The sequence below is a fragment of the Martes martes genome (assembly GCF_963455335.1).
Source record: "Martes martes genome assembly, chromosome: 9".
Taxonomy (NCBI): Eukaryota; Metazoa; Chordata; class Mammalia; order Carnivora; family Mustelidae; genus Martes; species Martes martes.
The window spans coordinates 50,553,753-50,571,007 of record NC_137896.1 but is presented as its reverse complement, the minus strand read 5'-3'; the positions used below and the strand labels follow the sequence as shown (position 1 = coordinate 50,571,007).

At 45.8% G+C, this 17,255-nt stretch overlaps 1 protein-coding gene across 1 annotated transcript in view; it reads left to right on the top strand.

Annotated features, from left to right (window-relative positions):
• Positions 1 to 17,255, top strand: part of NINL (ninein like) — a 130,913-nt gene that overhangs the window by 107,784 nt on the left and 5,874 nt on the right. The window contains exons 21-23 of the mRNA XM_080813621.1: positions 11,263 to 11,421; positions 12,109 to 12,222; positions 16,833 to 17,042. Coding sequence (XP_080669747.1) covers positions 11,263 to 11,421; positions 12,109 to 12,222; positions 16,833 to 17,042 — 483 coding nt within the window. The remainder of the gene's footprint in view (positions 1 to 11,262; positions 11,422 to 12,108; positions 12,223 to 16,832; positions 17,043 to 17,255) is intronic.

The following is a 17,255-nucleotide window of genomic DNA, read 5'->3' as shown; positions in this document are numbered from 1 at the left end:
TCCTTTTGGCTTATTTACTCATTCCTATCATTATTTTACCATCTTAGGTTCCTGTTTAATTCAATGCGTTATAAAGCATTACCATCAGTATTTATTTTTGTGTTCAGATTGTCCTGGAGTTGGCCAATGGGAGTCCCTCACAGTAGTTTCTGGGTCCTCCAGACAGATCCTGATCATATTTTGAGCACTCCTTACTTTCTGGTAACCCCAGATATTCCAGGTCTAATACTTCCCCTGCCTCAGCCTGTAATCAGCTACTTCCCACAAGGAGCCCCCCGGTCACCATTACTGTAGAATGGTGTATGGAGACCAAGATCCAGGCACCAGGAGTGCCCACTACTCCTGGGGTGTCACTACTTCCAGGCACAATTAATGGCTAGAACTAAGGAGTATGTATGTTCTTATTTACATACACACTCACATGCATATGGTTTCATGAGTATTTATTTATATATATCTTTCTTCTGAAAATCATGAATTCAAACCCCATATATGCAATTCCCACCTAATATCATAGGGATGATCCTAGTTTCTCCCTTTCCATATTTGTAACTCCTATCTCTAGCACTGAGAAGCCGGTTTCTATTTTTGAAGATCCACTTATTATTGATCAGTCTCCCCTTAACCCACGCATAAACACCCTTCCCAATATGTTTCAGCACTAGCCCCACACTGGTCCTCTCTTTGCCCCCATACACAGATGTCCTTTTTTTCAAATTTATTTTTTTATTTTTTTAGTGTTCCCAGATTCATTGATTATACACCACACCCAGTACTCCATGCAATACGTGCCCTCCATAATACCCACCATCAGGTTCACCTAACCCCCTCCTCCCTCCCCTCCAATACCCTCAGTTTGTTTCTCAGAATCCAGTCACTCATGACTCATCTTCCCCTCCGATTTCTGCCAATTCACTTTTCCTTTACTTCTCCCCATGTCTTCCATTGTTATTCCTTATGTTCCACAAACAAGTGAAACCATATGATAATTGACTCTCTCTGCTTGACTTACTTCACTCAGCATATCTGTCCATGTTGATGCAAAAGTTGGGTATTCATCCTTTCTGATGGAGGCGTAATATCCCATTGTATATATGAACCATATCCTCTTTATCCATTTGTCTGTTGAAGGGCATCTTGGCTCTTGCCACAATTTGGCGATTGTGGCCATTGCTGCTATGAACATTGGGGTAGGTATGGCCCTTCTTTTCACTGCACAGATGCCTTTCATACTTGGTCTCAATTGCTGGCTTTTGGATGAATATATATTTATTTATTTTTGTGAGACAGAGATTGAAAGAGAGAAAGAAAGCCTGCGCATGAGCGGGGTAAGGGGCAGAGGGAGAAGCAGAGTGTCTGCTGAGCAGGGAGCCGAATGCGGGACTTGATCCCAGGACCCCAGGATCATGACCTGAGCCAGAGGCAGACACTTAACTGACTGAGTCACGCAGGTGCCCTTTTGGATGAATTATTAAGGAGGAAGCACACAAGCTGGGATGTATCATTCTTGGGTTTTTTAATTCTTTTTTAAATTGATATTATTGATAATTGTCAACTCATGTAGTTGTAAGAAATATAGAGAAATCCTTCAAATCCTTTGACCAGTTTCCCCCAATGGTAATATTTTTTTAAGTTTTTACTTAAATTTCATTTAACATCCAGTGTAATACTAGTTTCAGTGCACATATAGTAATTCAACACTTCATACATTACACAGTGCTCATCATGAGAAATGTAGACCTTAATTCCCTTTACCTGTTTTATCCATCCTCCCACCCACCTCCCCTCTGGGAGGTTTGTTCTCTGTAGTCTCTAGGTTTGTCTCTCTCTATCTTTATTTCCCTATGCTCATTTGTTTTGTTTCCGAAATTCCACATATGAGTAAAATCATATGGTATTTGTCTTTCTCTATTTTGCTTAGCAGTATGTCCTGTAGCTCCATCCATGTCATTGCTGATGGCAAGATTTCACTCTTTTTTATGACCAAGTAATATTTCATTGTGTGTGTGTATGTGTGTATCTCACATCTTCTTTATCCATTCATCAGGCAGTGTATACTGGAGCTATTTCCATAATGTAGCTATTGTAGATAATGCTGCTGTAAACATTGGGGTATATGTATGCCTTTCTATTAGTATTTTTGTATTCTGTGGGTAAATACCTAGTAGTATGACTGCTGGATTATGGGATAGTTCTATTTTTAACTTTTTGAGAAATTGCCATACTATTTTCAACAGTAGCCCTATAGTTTTCATTCCCACCAACAGTGTATGAGGGTTTCCCTTTTTCTGCATCTTTACCAACACCTGTTTTTTCTTGTGTTGTTGATTTTAGCCATTCTGACAGACATGAGGTGATATCTTGTAGTTTTGATTTGTATTTCCCTGGTGATGAGTGATTTTTCCATGTGTCTGTTGGCCTTCCAGATATCTTCTTTAGAAAAATGCCTATTCATGTGGTCTGCCCATTTTTAAATTGGATTAGTTGGGTTTTTGGGTATTGAGTTCTATAAGTTCTTTATATAGTTTGGATACTAACCTTTTATCAGATATGTGATTTGCAAATATCTTCTCCCATTCTGTAGGCTGCCTTTTAGTTTTGTTGATTGTTTCCTTTGCCATGCAGAGCTTTTTAAATATATATATACATATATATTTATTTTATTTATTTATTTATTTATTTTTAATTTGACAGACAGAGATATTAAGTAGGCAGAGAGACAGGCAGAGGTGGGAGGAGGCAGGCTCCCCGCTGAGCAGAGAGCCTGATGCAAGGCCTGATCCCAGGACCCTGAGATCATGACCTGAGCCAAAGGCAGAGGCTTAACCCACTGAGCCACCTAGGTGCCCCTGTGCAGAAGCTTTTTATTTTGATGTAATTCCAGTAGTTTGTTTTTGCTTCTGTTTCCCTTGTCTCAGAAGACATATCTAGAAATAAGTTGCTATGGCAGTGTCAGAGATATTACTCCCTCTGCTGTCTTCTAGAATTTTTATGGTTTCAGATCTCACATTTAGGTCTTTCATCCATTTTGAGTATAATTTTTTGTGTGGTGAAAAAAATTGGTCCAGTTTCATTCTTTTGCATGTTGCTGTGCAGTTTTCCCAATACCATTTGTTGAAGAGACTTTTTCCTCATTGGATATTCTTTCCTGCTTTGTTGAAGATTAATTGACCATGTAGTTGTGGTTTAATTTCTGGGTTTTCTATGCTGTTCCATTGATCTATGTGTATATTTTTGTGCCAATACCACACTGTTTTGATTACTATAGCCTTGTAATATAACTTGTAGTCTTGAGTTGTGATGTTTCCACCTTTTTTTTAAAATATTTTTGTAAAGATTTTATTTATTTATTTGACAGACAAGTAGGCAGAGAGGCAGGCAGAAAGAGGAAGGGAAGCAGGCTCCCTGCTGAGCAGAGAGCCCGATGTGGGGCTCGATCCCAGGACCCTGGAATCATGACCTGAGCCAAAGGCAGAGGCTTTAACCTACTGAGCCACCCAGGCGCCCCTCACCTTTTCTTTTTTAAGGTTGCTTGGGCTAATCAGGGTCTTTTGTGGTTCCATACAAATTTAAGGATTGCTTATTCTAGTTCTGGGAAAAATGCTGTTCATGTTTTGATGGGGATGGCATTAAAAGTGTAGACTGTTTTGGGTAGTATGGACATTTTAACAATATTTGTTCTTCTGAGCCATGAGCATGGAATGTCTTTCCATTTCTTTGTGTCATCTTTAGTTTTTTTCATCAGTATTTTATAGTTTTCAGAGTACAGGTCTTTCACTATGTTGGTTAGGTTTATTCCTAGGTATCTTACTGTTTTTTTGTGTCATTATAAATGGGATTGATTCCTTAAGGTCTCTTTCTGCTCCTTCATATTTGATGTATAGAAATGCAACAGATTCTGTATGTTGATTTTGTATCCTACAACTTTCCTGAATTCATTTATCAGTTCTAGCAACTTTTTGTGGATTCTTTAGGGTTTTCTATATATAGTATCATGTCATCTAAAATAGGGGAAGTTTTATCTCTTCCTTGCCAATTTAGATGCTTTTTATTTCTTTTTCTTGCCTGATTGCTATGGCCAGGACTTCCAATACTGTGTTGAATGAAAGGGGTGAGAGTAAACATCCATTCCTGTCTTATTCCTGACCTGAGAAAAACTGAGAGCTTTTCCCTCATTGAGGATGATGCTAGCTGTAGCTTTTTCATCTATGGCCTTTATTATGTTCCCTCTAAACCTACTCTGTTGAGGGTTTTTAATCATGAATGGATGTTGTACTTCGCTTTTTCCATATCTATTGAAATAGTCATATGGTTCTTATCCTTTCTTTCATTAATGTGATATATTATGTTGATTGGTTTGCAAATTTTTAACAACCCTTTCAACCCAGGAATAAATCCCATTTGATTGTGATGAATGATTTTTGCTACTGTTGGATTTGGTTTGCTAGTATTTTTTTGAGGACTCCTGCATCTGTGTTCATCAGAAAACAGGCCTATAGTTCTCTTTTTTGGTGATGTCTTTATCTGGTTTTCGTATCAGGGTAATATGGGCCTCATAGAATGAATTTGGAAGTTTTCCTTCCTTTTTTACTTTTTGGAATAGCTTGAGAAGAATGGGTATTAACTCTAATTTATATGTTTGGTAGATTTTGCCTATGAAGCCATCTGGTCCCGGACTTTTCCTTGTTGGGAGATTTTTGATTACTGTTTCAATTTATTTGCTGGTTATCAATCTGTTCAAATTTTCTGTTTCTTTCTGTTTTAGTTTTGGTAGTTTATATGTTTCTAGGAATTCAACCATTTTTTCTGAGCTGTCCAATTTATTGGCATAGAGTTTTTCATAATAGTCCCTCAGAATTGTTTGTATTTCTGTGGTGTTAGTTATTTTGCTTCTCTCATTTGTGATTTTATTTATTTGCCTCCTTTCTCTTTTCTTTTTGATAAATCTAGCCAGGAGTTTATCAATTTTATTAATTTTTCAAAGAAACAGCTCCTGGTTTCATTGGTCTGTTCTACTGTTTTTTTTGTTTGTTTGGTTTCTATATATCATTTATTTTTGCTCTAATCTTGATTATTTCCTTCGTTCTACTGGTTTTGGGTTTTGTTTGTTCTTTCTCTAACTCCTTTTTTTATGAGGTTAGATTGTGTATAAGAGATTTTTCTTGCTTCTTGAGGTATGCCTGACTTGCTATAAACTTCCCTCTTAGAACTGCTTTTGCTGCTTCCCAAAGATTTTGGATCCCTAGTGGTAACACTTCATAAGACTAAAGTATAATATCTGTATTAGTTCACTAGGGCTGCCATAACAAAATGCCACAGACTGAGTGGCTTACACACATAAATTTATTTCCTTACATTTCTCAAGATTAGAGGTCCAAGGTCAAGGGTCGGCAAGTTAATTTCATGAAGCCTGTCTTGTAAGTGGCCGTCTTCTCCCTGTGTCCTCACATGGCCGTCCTTCTTACATGTCTGTGTTCTAATCTCATCCTAATAACTATCATATTAGATTAGAGCCCACTTTTAGGACCTCATTTAGTGTTAATCACCTATTTAAAGACTCTATCTCTAAATACAGTCACATTCTAAGGTATTAGGAGTTTGAACTTCAACATATGATTTTTGGGTTGACAGAAATCAGCCTGTAACAAATATCATAACAAGCTATTAATGTTGATACAATCCATGGATCTTACTTAAATTTCTGCAGTTTTACTTGCGTACTCATTTGTTTGTGTGTGTGCATGTATGTGTGTGTTTGGGTTTTTGTGTGTATGTGTATGTCTACGTGTAAGTCTGTGTGTAGGTGTGTTTATGTGTCCGTGTGTGTGCATGTATGTGTGGTGTGTGTGTGTGGTGTATGTGTACTGAGTGCTATACAATTTCATCACTGTGTGGGTTCATGCATCCACCATCACAGTCAAGATACTGAACAGTTCTGGGGCATCTGGGTGGCTCAGTCAGTTAAGCATCTGCCTTTGGATCAGGTCATGACCCCAGGGTCCTAGAATGCTCCCTGCTCAGCGAAAAGCCTTCTTTTCCCTCTCCCTCTGCCTCTCCCCTCCCCATGCTCTCTCAAATAAATAAATAAAATTTATTTATTTATTTTTAAAAAAAGAGAGAGAGAGAGATACTGAACAGTTCCAACTCCTTAGGATCCTTCACGCTGTTCTTCTACAACCACACTTACACCTTCTTGCACACTTACACCCCGGCCCCTGACCCCAGACATCCACTCCTCTGTCCTTCATTTCTAAAACTGTCATTTCAAAATGTTATATTAAAAAAAATCATAGAGAGTGTACCTTTTGGGATTGACCCTTCTCACACGTTATACTTGCCTGGAGATTCATCTAGCATTGCCTGAATGGTAGTTAGCTTCTTTTTATTACTGAATATTGTTCTGTGTGATGATGTCCCACAGTTTAACGCTCACCTTTTAAAGGACAGCTGGGCTGATTCCAGTTCTGGCCTATCACAAATAAAGCTGCCCTGAACATTCCTATGCACTTTTTTTTTTTTTTTTCCAATGAACGTAAGTTTTCATTTCACCGGGATAAGTGCCCAGGAGTGCAAGTACTGAATTTATGGTAGTTACACGTTTAGTTTTGTAAGAAACTGCCTGACTGTTATCCAGAGTGACAGTAACAGTTTACATTCCCACCAGCGATCTATGCTTGATCCAGTTTCCTCACATCCTTGGCCAGCATTTGGCAGTGTAACTCTTACTTTAGCCACTCTGATTGGTGGTGTGTGCTAAGACAGAAAGGCTGGAGGGTTTGTGGTTGTTTAAGCTCCGGTATAGTTATTTCTCTTGAAGGGAACAGAACCCTCTGAGCGTCCTTTAGAATGGCTTCAGCTGCCGTAACAAAGTGCAGTAGCCTGAGGGACTTCACGGAAATTTATTGTCTTGTAGCTCTGGAGGCCAGAGTCCAGGATGAGGTACTAGCTGCCTTGGTTCCTGGTGAGAGCCCTCTTCCTGACCTCCAGTCAGCTGCCTTTTGTGTCCTCACATGGCCCTTCCTCCACAGGGCCACACAGAGGGAGAGAGACAATGCTCTACTTCTTAAAAGGTCGTAGTCCTGTCAGGTTAGGACCCTACCCATATAAGCTCATTTCACCTTAATTACCTCCTGAAAGCCTCATCTCCAGTCACATTGGGAGTTGAGGGCTTTAGTGTAGGAATTTGGAGGGGCATAGTTCAGTCCATAGCAATTACTTTACCCCTACTTGCTAGAAGCCTGAGAGGATTTTCTCTGATGTTAAGGGAAAGAACCTGGTACATCTCAGGAAAGTTGGGGGTTCCCCTGAGACCATGACTTTTTTACTCTCAAGCCTGCCCGGCACAGCCTCTAGCGTTCATCCTTACAGCACCCACTTCCCTTCCTGTTTCAGGTTCCAACCTCTGCTCCTGGTAAGCTGGGAACCCTTAGCCTGTCTCTCTAGTTTTCAGGGCATTGGTTTGCCCTATGATAACACTTCTCTAAGGTTTCAAAGAGGAGTTGTTGATTTCAGTTTACCCAGCCTTTTTCTTATTGGGGTGATGGAGCTCTTTTCACATCAGACCAGAGACCAGAACTAGTATTATGTTTTTAATTTGGGTTTCTGTGTGTTCACTGTCAGGACATAGAAATACAATGGGTTAGCAAGTCCCGCCACGTTGCTGAACTCACTCCTTAGTTCTCGGGGTGGGGGCATGGGGGAGTTGCCATGTGTGGCTTCTTGAATCTGTGCCGTCCCTGAGGTCAGTCCCAAGGCTCTTCTCTCCCAGTGCTGCCTCTGCCCTCTGCCCTCTGCCCTCTGCTTGTGGTCACTGAGTGGTTCTGCTGTGGTTTGAGTGGTTCTGCTGCCTCAGACCACTGATGAGCAGGTGGCTTGTCTGGGCTCCCAGCTCTGGGTGTCTGTGTCCATGGTGAGGGTGTGGTAGCCTTGCTTAGGCCTTGTCTATCAGGAGGGTAATTCCTGGGTTGAGTTAAGACGAAAAGTTCAGCTGCATTTGCCTGTAACCAACTTACTGTGAAACGACCCATCTGGGGCTTTCCTGGGCCTCCCGTCCCCTTTTGAGCCTATTTCTAGGACACACTTGTAAATGGATTCTAGGTATCCATTTGTTTTCTTCCCTCAGCTTTTTAGAATAAAAAACATTAAACACACAGAACAGTTGACATAATATACATTGACTGATCAGCCCCATACTACAACCTTGACAGTTGTTAACAATACCATAAGTACTTTAGTTCTTTGTTTATACCCGTCTTCGTATCTCTGTATGGTGTATATGTGTGGGTGTGTTTTCAAGTCATTTGAAAGGAAGAGAGTGAGACCCTGCTTCTAAGGCAACTTTTACCTAACCACAGTATTATTGTAACACCTAAGAAATCTAATTGTAGTTATCTAACACCATCCAATATTCCAACCATATTTACATTTCTCTAATTATTCAAAAATATCTTCTATGGTAAATTTTTTGGAACTAGGATACAATTAAGGATGACCCATTGAACCATCAATGCCATTCTGGTGGCAGAAAACAGCTGCCTGATCGCGCTCACAGAACCTGTGGGTCAGGGCTTCAGACAGGGTGCAGGACAGATGGCCCTCCTCTGCTCTGCATCATGGGGGCTGGGAAGACTGGACAGCTGGGGTGACCCAGAGGCCAGGGCTGGAATCATGTGCGGGCTTCTCTCTGTGGGACTCGGCTCCTGGAGGGAGTGTCACAAGGGGGCACCAGGAGAACCACATGGCAGGCAACAAGGCTTATGACCTCAGAAATCACTCCATAACACCCTCACCCAGATGCCGCAAGGCACAGGGAGGGACACAGCCTCCTCTGGGTGGGGAGTGTCCAGGTCACTGTGCAGAAGGGGATGTGGGGTGGGAGAGGCCGTTGAGGCTGTCTTTGGAAAATTTGGCCAGCCTGCCTCGATGTGTTTAGTCTTTTTAACCTGGCACACCTGTTTCAACCCCTCAAGTCTGTCTCTTTGAAGAGACCCGGCAGTTGTCTTGTAGGCCGACCCACATTCTGGATCATTCAGTCTACTCCTCTGTTCCTTATACTGCCTATAAACTGGAAACTAGGCCTAAAAGCCTGACTGGGTTCATAGTAAGCCCATGTAGCACAGACATCCATTTGTTTTAAAATGTGACCAGGAGATGACTGCTAGCATCTCATTTTGTCTTCTGCAATAAAACCCAGATGAGTGCAACTTAGAAATGAGGTGATGAACACAGACACGGAGAGAGAGAGGGCACCCTGTGCTCCCAGTAGGACGTCCTGCACTCCCAGTAGGATGCCCTGCAGGGCAAACACCTCAACCTAGTCACGGGAGCATCCGACAGACCCCAAGTGAGGAAGTGTTAAAGGGGCGAGGCGGGGAGGGACTGTATCTGTCAAATTTTCAGTGTCATACCAGACAAAGGCCACAGAACTTTCCCAGATTCAAGGAAGCTAAAACAGCCTGCCTAGTAAAGGCACTGCCTGAGGGGAGGAAGGGGCGTAATTGGGCCAGTTGACAAAACTGGGAGATGGGTGGTATGATTCATGTCCTGAGCCAGACCTGCATGACGGCCATGTGAGAACACACTCACCTCCTTAGGAAACATGTATGCAGGGCCTAATGTGCATGTGTGTGCATGTGTTTGTGTGGTTACACATGAGCATACATGTACCTGCAGAGCGTGTCCACCGCAAAAGCGCATGGGGGATGCTGCCAGCCGGTGAGCCTGGCTGAAGGGTGCATAGATGTTCTCTGTCATAGTCCTAGCCCTGTTGTAGAAATTTGAAATTATTTCCAAACAAAGACTAAATATTAAAGGTAAACAGAAGAAAATTAACTGAAGGCAGATTCCATTTCTGGCTATTAATGAAATCAAGGCTGTCCTCAGAACAAGATGAATGTGTATCAATACTGAAAATCAATTTTAATTTTCACGATGAAATGTAGTAAACACAACAGAGTTCCATACCAGACATAATGGCCGTGAGCTTATAATGTGCTGAAAACACCTCTTTGCCCACAGTTCTGAGATTTTAAGGACAGGACGAGGCGACAATCTCTGTACAGAGAAGAGAGGGACCAGTGGTCACTAGAAAAATGGGTAGACTCACTAAGCATGAATGATCTAAGTTGCAACAACTTCAGGGTTCCCTCCCCTGCTCCTCAGATCCTCAGACACATAATTTAAGAGGTTGCTGGCGCAGCCGTCAGGGGAGTGGTGCCCGTGCTTTGCCGGCAGCGCTGGAAAGCGGTACGAGGGATGCTGCTCTGCCCACACTTGGGGCTGTAGGCACTCGGCCTCGATGGCCTCGAGAACCGATGCTGTGGGAAAAAGCAGATCAGCAGCCGTGCTATGAAGACACTCACAACAAATAGTTGAAAGTAATGGGTATTTCCACAGCAGGGGTGGTCGTAGGGGCAGTGTTGTAGCTGCTGTTTGCGCGCGCCATGCCCTCACTTGTCTTGTGGAGGGTGCCTGTTGTGCATCCACTGGCTGCTGGCCAGGGGATCCTGAGCAAAAGCAGAATATACAATTTAATCACTGCCTGCACCCTGCTGAAAGCTGTGTTTATGTGTTTAATGACAAAGATCAGAGGAGACACTGAGGAGCTTCATACACTTCAGTTGGGTGTTTTCTGTCAAATTGCTTAAAATAATAATTGGAAATAACCATGAAAGAAATGAGAAAAATATGAAAGGTCTTGAGAACAATGGTTTGTGTGCTCATGATGTAACCACCTCTCATGATCCAGATGTGTTTCACTGCCTCCAGAGCATGGTGCAGGCTTTCTGTTCCATGGCCCTGTGGCCAAATGGGGCTGGATCAGTCCTGCACTGGAGGGTGCTGAGAGCCTCCCCCATGACATGCCGGAGCCATCCCCTCCCCAGCCGTGATAACGAGCAGTGTCTCCAGACATGGCCAGATGTTCCTCGGGGAACAAAGTCGTTCCTGGTCGGGAGCCACTGGAATGATCTGAATTGAGCTGCTGTTTTTTGTTTATTGTTTTTTTTAAGATTTTTTATTTATTTATTTGACAGACAGAGATCACAGGTAGGCAGAGAGGCAGGCAGAGAGAGAGAGAGAGGAGGAAGCAGGCTCCCTGCCGAGCAGAGAGCCTGATGCAGGGCTCGATCCCAGGACCCTGGGATCATGACCCAAGCCAAAGGCAGAGGCTTTAACCCACTGAGCCACCCAGGGGCCCCGAGCTGCTGTTTTAAAAAAAAAAAAATAACTTTGTCATCTGCATTTTAACCCATTTTGCTTCAGAGTCAGAAATGTAGGGATGAAGTGTCCCGGCTCAATGAGAAGGTCCTTCAGCCGGGAGAGGTGGCCTCTCCCCACCAGGCCCAGAATGAGAAGAACTGCATCACCATTCAGCTATTAACACAGAGACTGGAGGAGGTGGGGCAGAGGGAGGAGCTGCAGGTGAGTATCTGAAAACATCAGGAACAGCCTTAAAATGCCTGGAGGTAGACTCACCCCTCAGGTAAGGAGAGAGACTTAGTAAGTGCCCTGGAAAATTTGTTGACTTAGCAGCTTTTGCAAATCCTCAATATCTAGAAAAACCAGAAAGGAATTAAATCAGGATTTATGGGTGCTAGGAGAGTAAATTGGTAGACCTTTCAGGAAGACATTTGGGAAAAACATACATCAAGAATGTTGGTATGCTCTGCTTTATAATTCTGTTTATGGGAGTTTGATCATCGTGAAAAGACTTAGCTGGAAGTATTTTCATTGCTGTGATGTTTCTAATAGCAAAACAATTGGAATCAGCTTGAATCATCAATAATACTGAATGAGGCTGTAAATTCTGGTGCAGCCATTAAAAGTTATGTTTCAAATAATATTTCATGTCATGGGGAAGTGCCCAAGATACACTGAGGAAAGCATAGCATACATGATGCTATATTAGTCTTATGGCTAGAAATGCACATTTGGAGGAAGGGCTGAAGTCACAACACAGTGTCAGGTGTGGTCCTCAGGCTTCTGGGATGATGGATGATTTAAATTTTGTAATCTTTGTTTTTCTGTATATTTCTGAAGTTTCTGCATCAAACATGTATCAATGCTGAGATATTTCTTATATTTATGAAATTGATTTTTTAAAAACAGAGTGAGCACATCCAAAAACTTGAACTTGAACTCAAACACATGAATCAGGAATGTCAGAGCCTGAGACTGTCACAGTCACAGCTGAGAGAGACTCTTGAAGAAAGTCAAGACCAGGTGGGTGTACATGATGGCCAGTGGCTGGGTCTCAGCCAGAAGAAAGTCAACACGGTTTAGCACTGACAGAGCCTGGCCAGGACTGGTCTGGCCCAGAGAGGTCATTAGGCTGGACTGAGGTCACACAGTTGGCTGGGTGCTTACAGTCCCAGGACTGAATTGGGCCTTGTCCAGGCTCAGTTGAGCAATCTGTGGGCACAGCTGTTTATGCACAAGGGAAGGAGGCCAGTAGGCTGTTCTATTGGGTGTGCCATCTGCAAATCAGAAGAGCGAAGGAGAGTGAGAGGTAGCTTCTGAGGTGGAGGAGTTGGCACCAGATCCAAGGACGTAGGGCAGAGCGGTCCCAGTAGTTAGCAAGCGAGGTGCCCCATCTGATACTCACATAGGCTTTTTTTGTGCACAGAAGCCCTGAAATTGCACACAGTGTGGGTGTCAAGCTCCCGCCTCCTGCCTCCTCTCCTGCTGTAGCATTTATCCAGCTCACCAGGTTCTCAAGGTACAGAGATAGGAAGGTAGAGAGCTTGCAGTCTTGGACAAGTAAATGAGAGCAGGACAGGCCAAGCAAGGGCCTTGGGGTGCCCTGACTGTGAGGTCCAGGGACACAAGAGAGGGGGAGCTGGTTCTTTCTGGGGGGAGCAGGAGAGAGAATGGTGGGTGTGTGACTGCGGGAGGTACCCTGAGGACCCTGTGTGGACTTAGATGCAGGGTGTGCTTAGAGGGCTGGGGGCTGCAGGAAGGAAAGAGGGGCCATGGGAGAAACCTCTCCAGCACGGTGTGAGAGGGGTCTCTAACCCACTGGTCTGAGGCCCAGGACTATCCTCCCTTGAGTGTGGCATCTGCGTACTTCCCTCACTGAGCCTCTTTAGGGCTCCCTAACTGGCTCCTGGCCCTATAGTTGTACTTGGTTGTGGGACCCCCACCACCAACCCAGGCCTTATGATGTGTTTTGGGGGCTTGTGGGCTCTCAGCCTTCCCACTGCAAACAAGCACTGCCCCAGAGGTACTTCTGAGCATTTAGAGGATCCCTTCTCTGTCTTTCTTTAAGTCTGAAAGGAAGCTTGAGAAATTGCCTTGAGCAGTTTGAGCCCTTGGGGACTAGGAGTCAGCCATTGTCACAGGCAGAAGATACCTTACTTAGGCAGTCCTTCTGTGATATGAGCTGGTTTCCCCTTCTTTGTGATCTAGAAGAGGACCCCCAAAACCACATCGGTGAAATTTCCCATGAGGGAAGTAAGGGGAGCCTACAGGGTATGTAAGGAGTCTCGTGACAGGCCGCGGTAAGGATGGGCACGGAGCCACACAGGAGGGAGTCAGGGTCGGGACTGGCACCTTTGTGTGGGTGGTTCTGAGGCGTAGGGCCCAGAGGGAGAGAGGGCAGCTTGAACAAGTGTAAGCAGGGGAGCAACTCGGGGGAGGGCATTAAAGGGCCTGGCCAAGGGACTTTGTGCAGCTCAGAGTGAGGGTGGGGGAGCAGAATGCTGCACGCACCACATTCCCTGGGAATCCCCATCTTGGCTTGGTTCTGACTTGCAGCATATCAAGCTGCCCCCCAAACGTGTCAGTTTGTAGCACTGTGCACCATTCTCCTTCACGGTCTGTGGGCTCGCCGGCTCACCTGGGCTGTTGTCACTTGCTGTGTCAGGGGGGCCACGGCAGTCCAGTGGTGTTGGGACAGGCATCGTCTGAAGGCACGGCTGGATCAGCTGTTTGCAAGCCCTTGGCTCGCAGGGCTGGTGTGAGGGTTTGGCTGGTGCCTGGGGGCCCAGTACACCCAGCCTCTCAGTGGCATGGGGTTCTTTAAGTGCAGCAGCAGTGAAGCTTGGGTAGGAGAGGTGACCAGGGGCCCTTAGAGGAGCAGTCAGAGCTGTTAGGCTCCTTAGGACTGTGCCATGGCATTCCAGAACATTATTCCCCTCACATCCTGTTGGTCCAGCTTGGATTCAGAGGGAGGGCACAGAGCCCACCTCTCCATGGGCAAGGACACATTAGTCACCTCTCAAGACAAAGAGAACAGAGTCCCCATCCCTCAAGGGGCAGGAAGAGCAGCCTATGAGCTCAGGGGGGGCAGAGCTGATGGCTGAGGCAGCTCCCTGCTGTGCCTCAGCTCCCAGAACACAACAACCCTTATTTTCTGGCTGTGGGAGGCCCCAGTGCTCTCTGGAGATATCTTCCCCTTGTTATGTGTTAGTGGAGCTGAGGTTTCCAGAGCTGGTCCTGGCTCCAGCTAGAGCCTCACTTCCACCAGGAGGGAGATGAGGGGCTCAGGAGGCAGTCAGCAGGGATGAGGGTGGCAGTGTTATGGGCTGCTCGCCCTGCACAGACAGCTGCAGGCTAGGGCCACAGACACAGAGACCTCACACTGGGCCATACAGGGGCCTTCCCACAGGAGTTTGTCCCTGGCACTGGAGTCCAGAGCGGAGGGGTGGCCACAGTGGGTGGCAGCGAGGGGCATGGGGGCAAAGTGTTTAAAGAAGGAGTGGCATCAGGGTGTTGGGGAGTGCTGTTAGAGAGCAGGAGCACCTTTGGGATGGGTGGGCACTCTGACATGGTGTCAGCAGGGCCTGATCTGGGGCTCGGCTTCTGGCCAGATCACTGTCTAGAGCATGAAAGTCAGGAGGAGGCTACATTTGTAGAGGTGTGTTTTCGAACTGGTTCTCCCCTCTCTGTCCCTCTCTCTCAGGGTTCCCAGACCCAATTGCACCACTGTGTAGGGGGCTCCCCAGACACAACAGGCAATTCATAGACCAGCAGGGTGAGAATCCAATTCTGTTATGACACTCTCGGCCTGGAGACAGCATCAGACCCCATAGGTGAAGTTTAGTCCTACAACACTGCCCCCGCAACCCCTCCAGAGGCCATCCCCAGGACCAGGCTGTAACCTGTGCTTCTGACCAGCCAGCTACAGATTGGAGGTTTCACCCACCTCCTCCTGAGGTTTGACTGATTTGGTAGCGTGGCTCACAGAACTCAGGGAAGACACTTAACACTTACCAGTTCATTGAAGGATATGATAAGGAAACAAACTGATAGCCAGAGGAAGAGATAGGTAGGTCAGGGTCCCAAACATCTGTCCTCAAGGAGCTTGAGCCCAGCCTGGTGGCACATGAAAGTGTTCTGATTCCCCAAGCATGGAAGATCTCCAGAAACAGATCATATGGTTGTCCTTCTGGGTTTTTCTGGAGGCTTCATTACACAGTTGTGATTGACCAAGTCATTCATAGGCCATTGGCTGTTTCAACCTCTTCCCTCCAGGGAGGTGGGGGTGGGACTAAAAATTCCAACCCTTAATCCTGTGGTTAGCCCTCCTGGCAGCCAGCCCCCCGCTGCTAGGTGTGGCCCAAAAATCACATTCATTAATAACAAGACACCTATTTCAACTCTTTGCCTCTGAAGCATTTTCAGGATCTGTGGATGAAGACCAGGTATCTCTGGGAAATGTATTTTGGTCACCTGATCTTTAAATCATTATATTGCACTCTCCGAAAATAGCTATTCTGGAAACTTTGTGTGGGGGTGTTTCTCCAGGATGACCCCGTCCTAAGAACAGCCACACATGGGGCGCCTGGGTGGCTCAGTGGGTTAAGGTCATGATCTCAGGGTCCTGAGCCTCAGTGGCTCAGTCATGATCTCAGGGTCCTGGGATTGAGCCCCGCATCGGGCTCTCTGCTCAGCAGGGAGCCTGCTTCCTCCCCTCCTTTGTCTGCCTGCTTGTGATCTCTCTCTCTGTCAAATAAATGAATAAAATCTTTAAAAAAAAGAACAGCCACACATTACAGTGATGACATGGCCCCCCAAGATGACGCAGGGAGATGCAGTGGCCTGAGGCCTCGCTCTTGCCCTTGAGTTGCCATAGCCAGCACCCTCCCCATCTCTCTGACCGCACCTCAGACTTGCTCTGAGTGTGACCCTTGACAGAGTCACTTCCCTCTCCCACCTGTGGGGCCTTGCCAGTGTGTGAGAGCTGACAAGGCCAGTTAGGGTGCCAAGGAAATTCTGGGTATTCTAGGTGAAGTCTCCCGAATCAGAGTGATTTAAATGATGTTTAATAAAAGGATTGGCCATGTTACACACTGTGCAATAATAATGGCCCTGCACAACTCCAGTGAAATCTTGCCATCCTCTGTGGTTGGAGAGCTGGGTGCTGGGGTGGTTCTGTGCTTGCTGGTCTTTTCAGGCTTCAGCGCGGGTTCTGCTGCCTTCTGTGGCCCTGGCCTCGGCTGTCTCAGGAGCGTGAGCTCTCTGTGGGTTTCAGTAGTTACATGGACTCTCTTTAGCCTGCTGAAGGTTAAACTGGACAGAATATAGCACAATTCTCCCTTGGGTGCAGTGGGAAGCTCGCTATCACCAGTTTGAGAATACAGACCTGAGTCTTCCAGATTGTCTCTGTGCGGAAGCTCGAGCCAAACCGGAGTTTGGCTGTCAGAATTCAAACGAGGGGGTTCTTTGTAAACCCTGCATTTAGTTGCAGATGCAGGGACCAAGGAGGGCAGATGCTTTGTGTGCCCTTCAAGTTGTAGGCTCTCTGTAACCTCAGAGTCTTGTGTGTCTGGTAATGGCCCCGTAGTGCTCAGCAGTCACACCAGCCCTGTCTTGGCTTTATCCCATGGCAGCTGCACAGAGCCAACCTGGGGCTGAGGCTGGCCCAGTCCCAACACTCCGAGGAGGTTCATCGGCTGCAGGAGCAGATGCAGGGGCTGGTGCCTCGAGACCATGTGGCTGAGCTGCAGCAGCTGCTAGAAGAGGAACGGCAGGCGGCTCGGTGGGTCCACGAGGAATGCCTTCTCCAGGAGGAAAAGGGGAGGCGGCTGGAGACACAATGGGTGAGTGGGGACAAGGGCCCTGAGGCCCTGCTGATGGTGACGGTGGTGGTGAGGTTGGATCACTGGTCACTTGGCCAAAAACTGCCATCCCAGCTCCTAGAGGTCTGCTTGTACGGCAGCCACAGGATCCAATTTTTCACTCTGAACAATGTGGGACTTTCTTGTCCACCAGAGATGGACCAGAGAGGGGCAGCACACACCCACTCAGGGAGT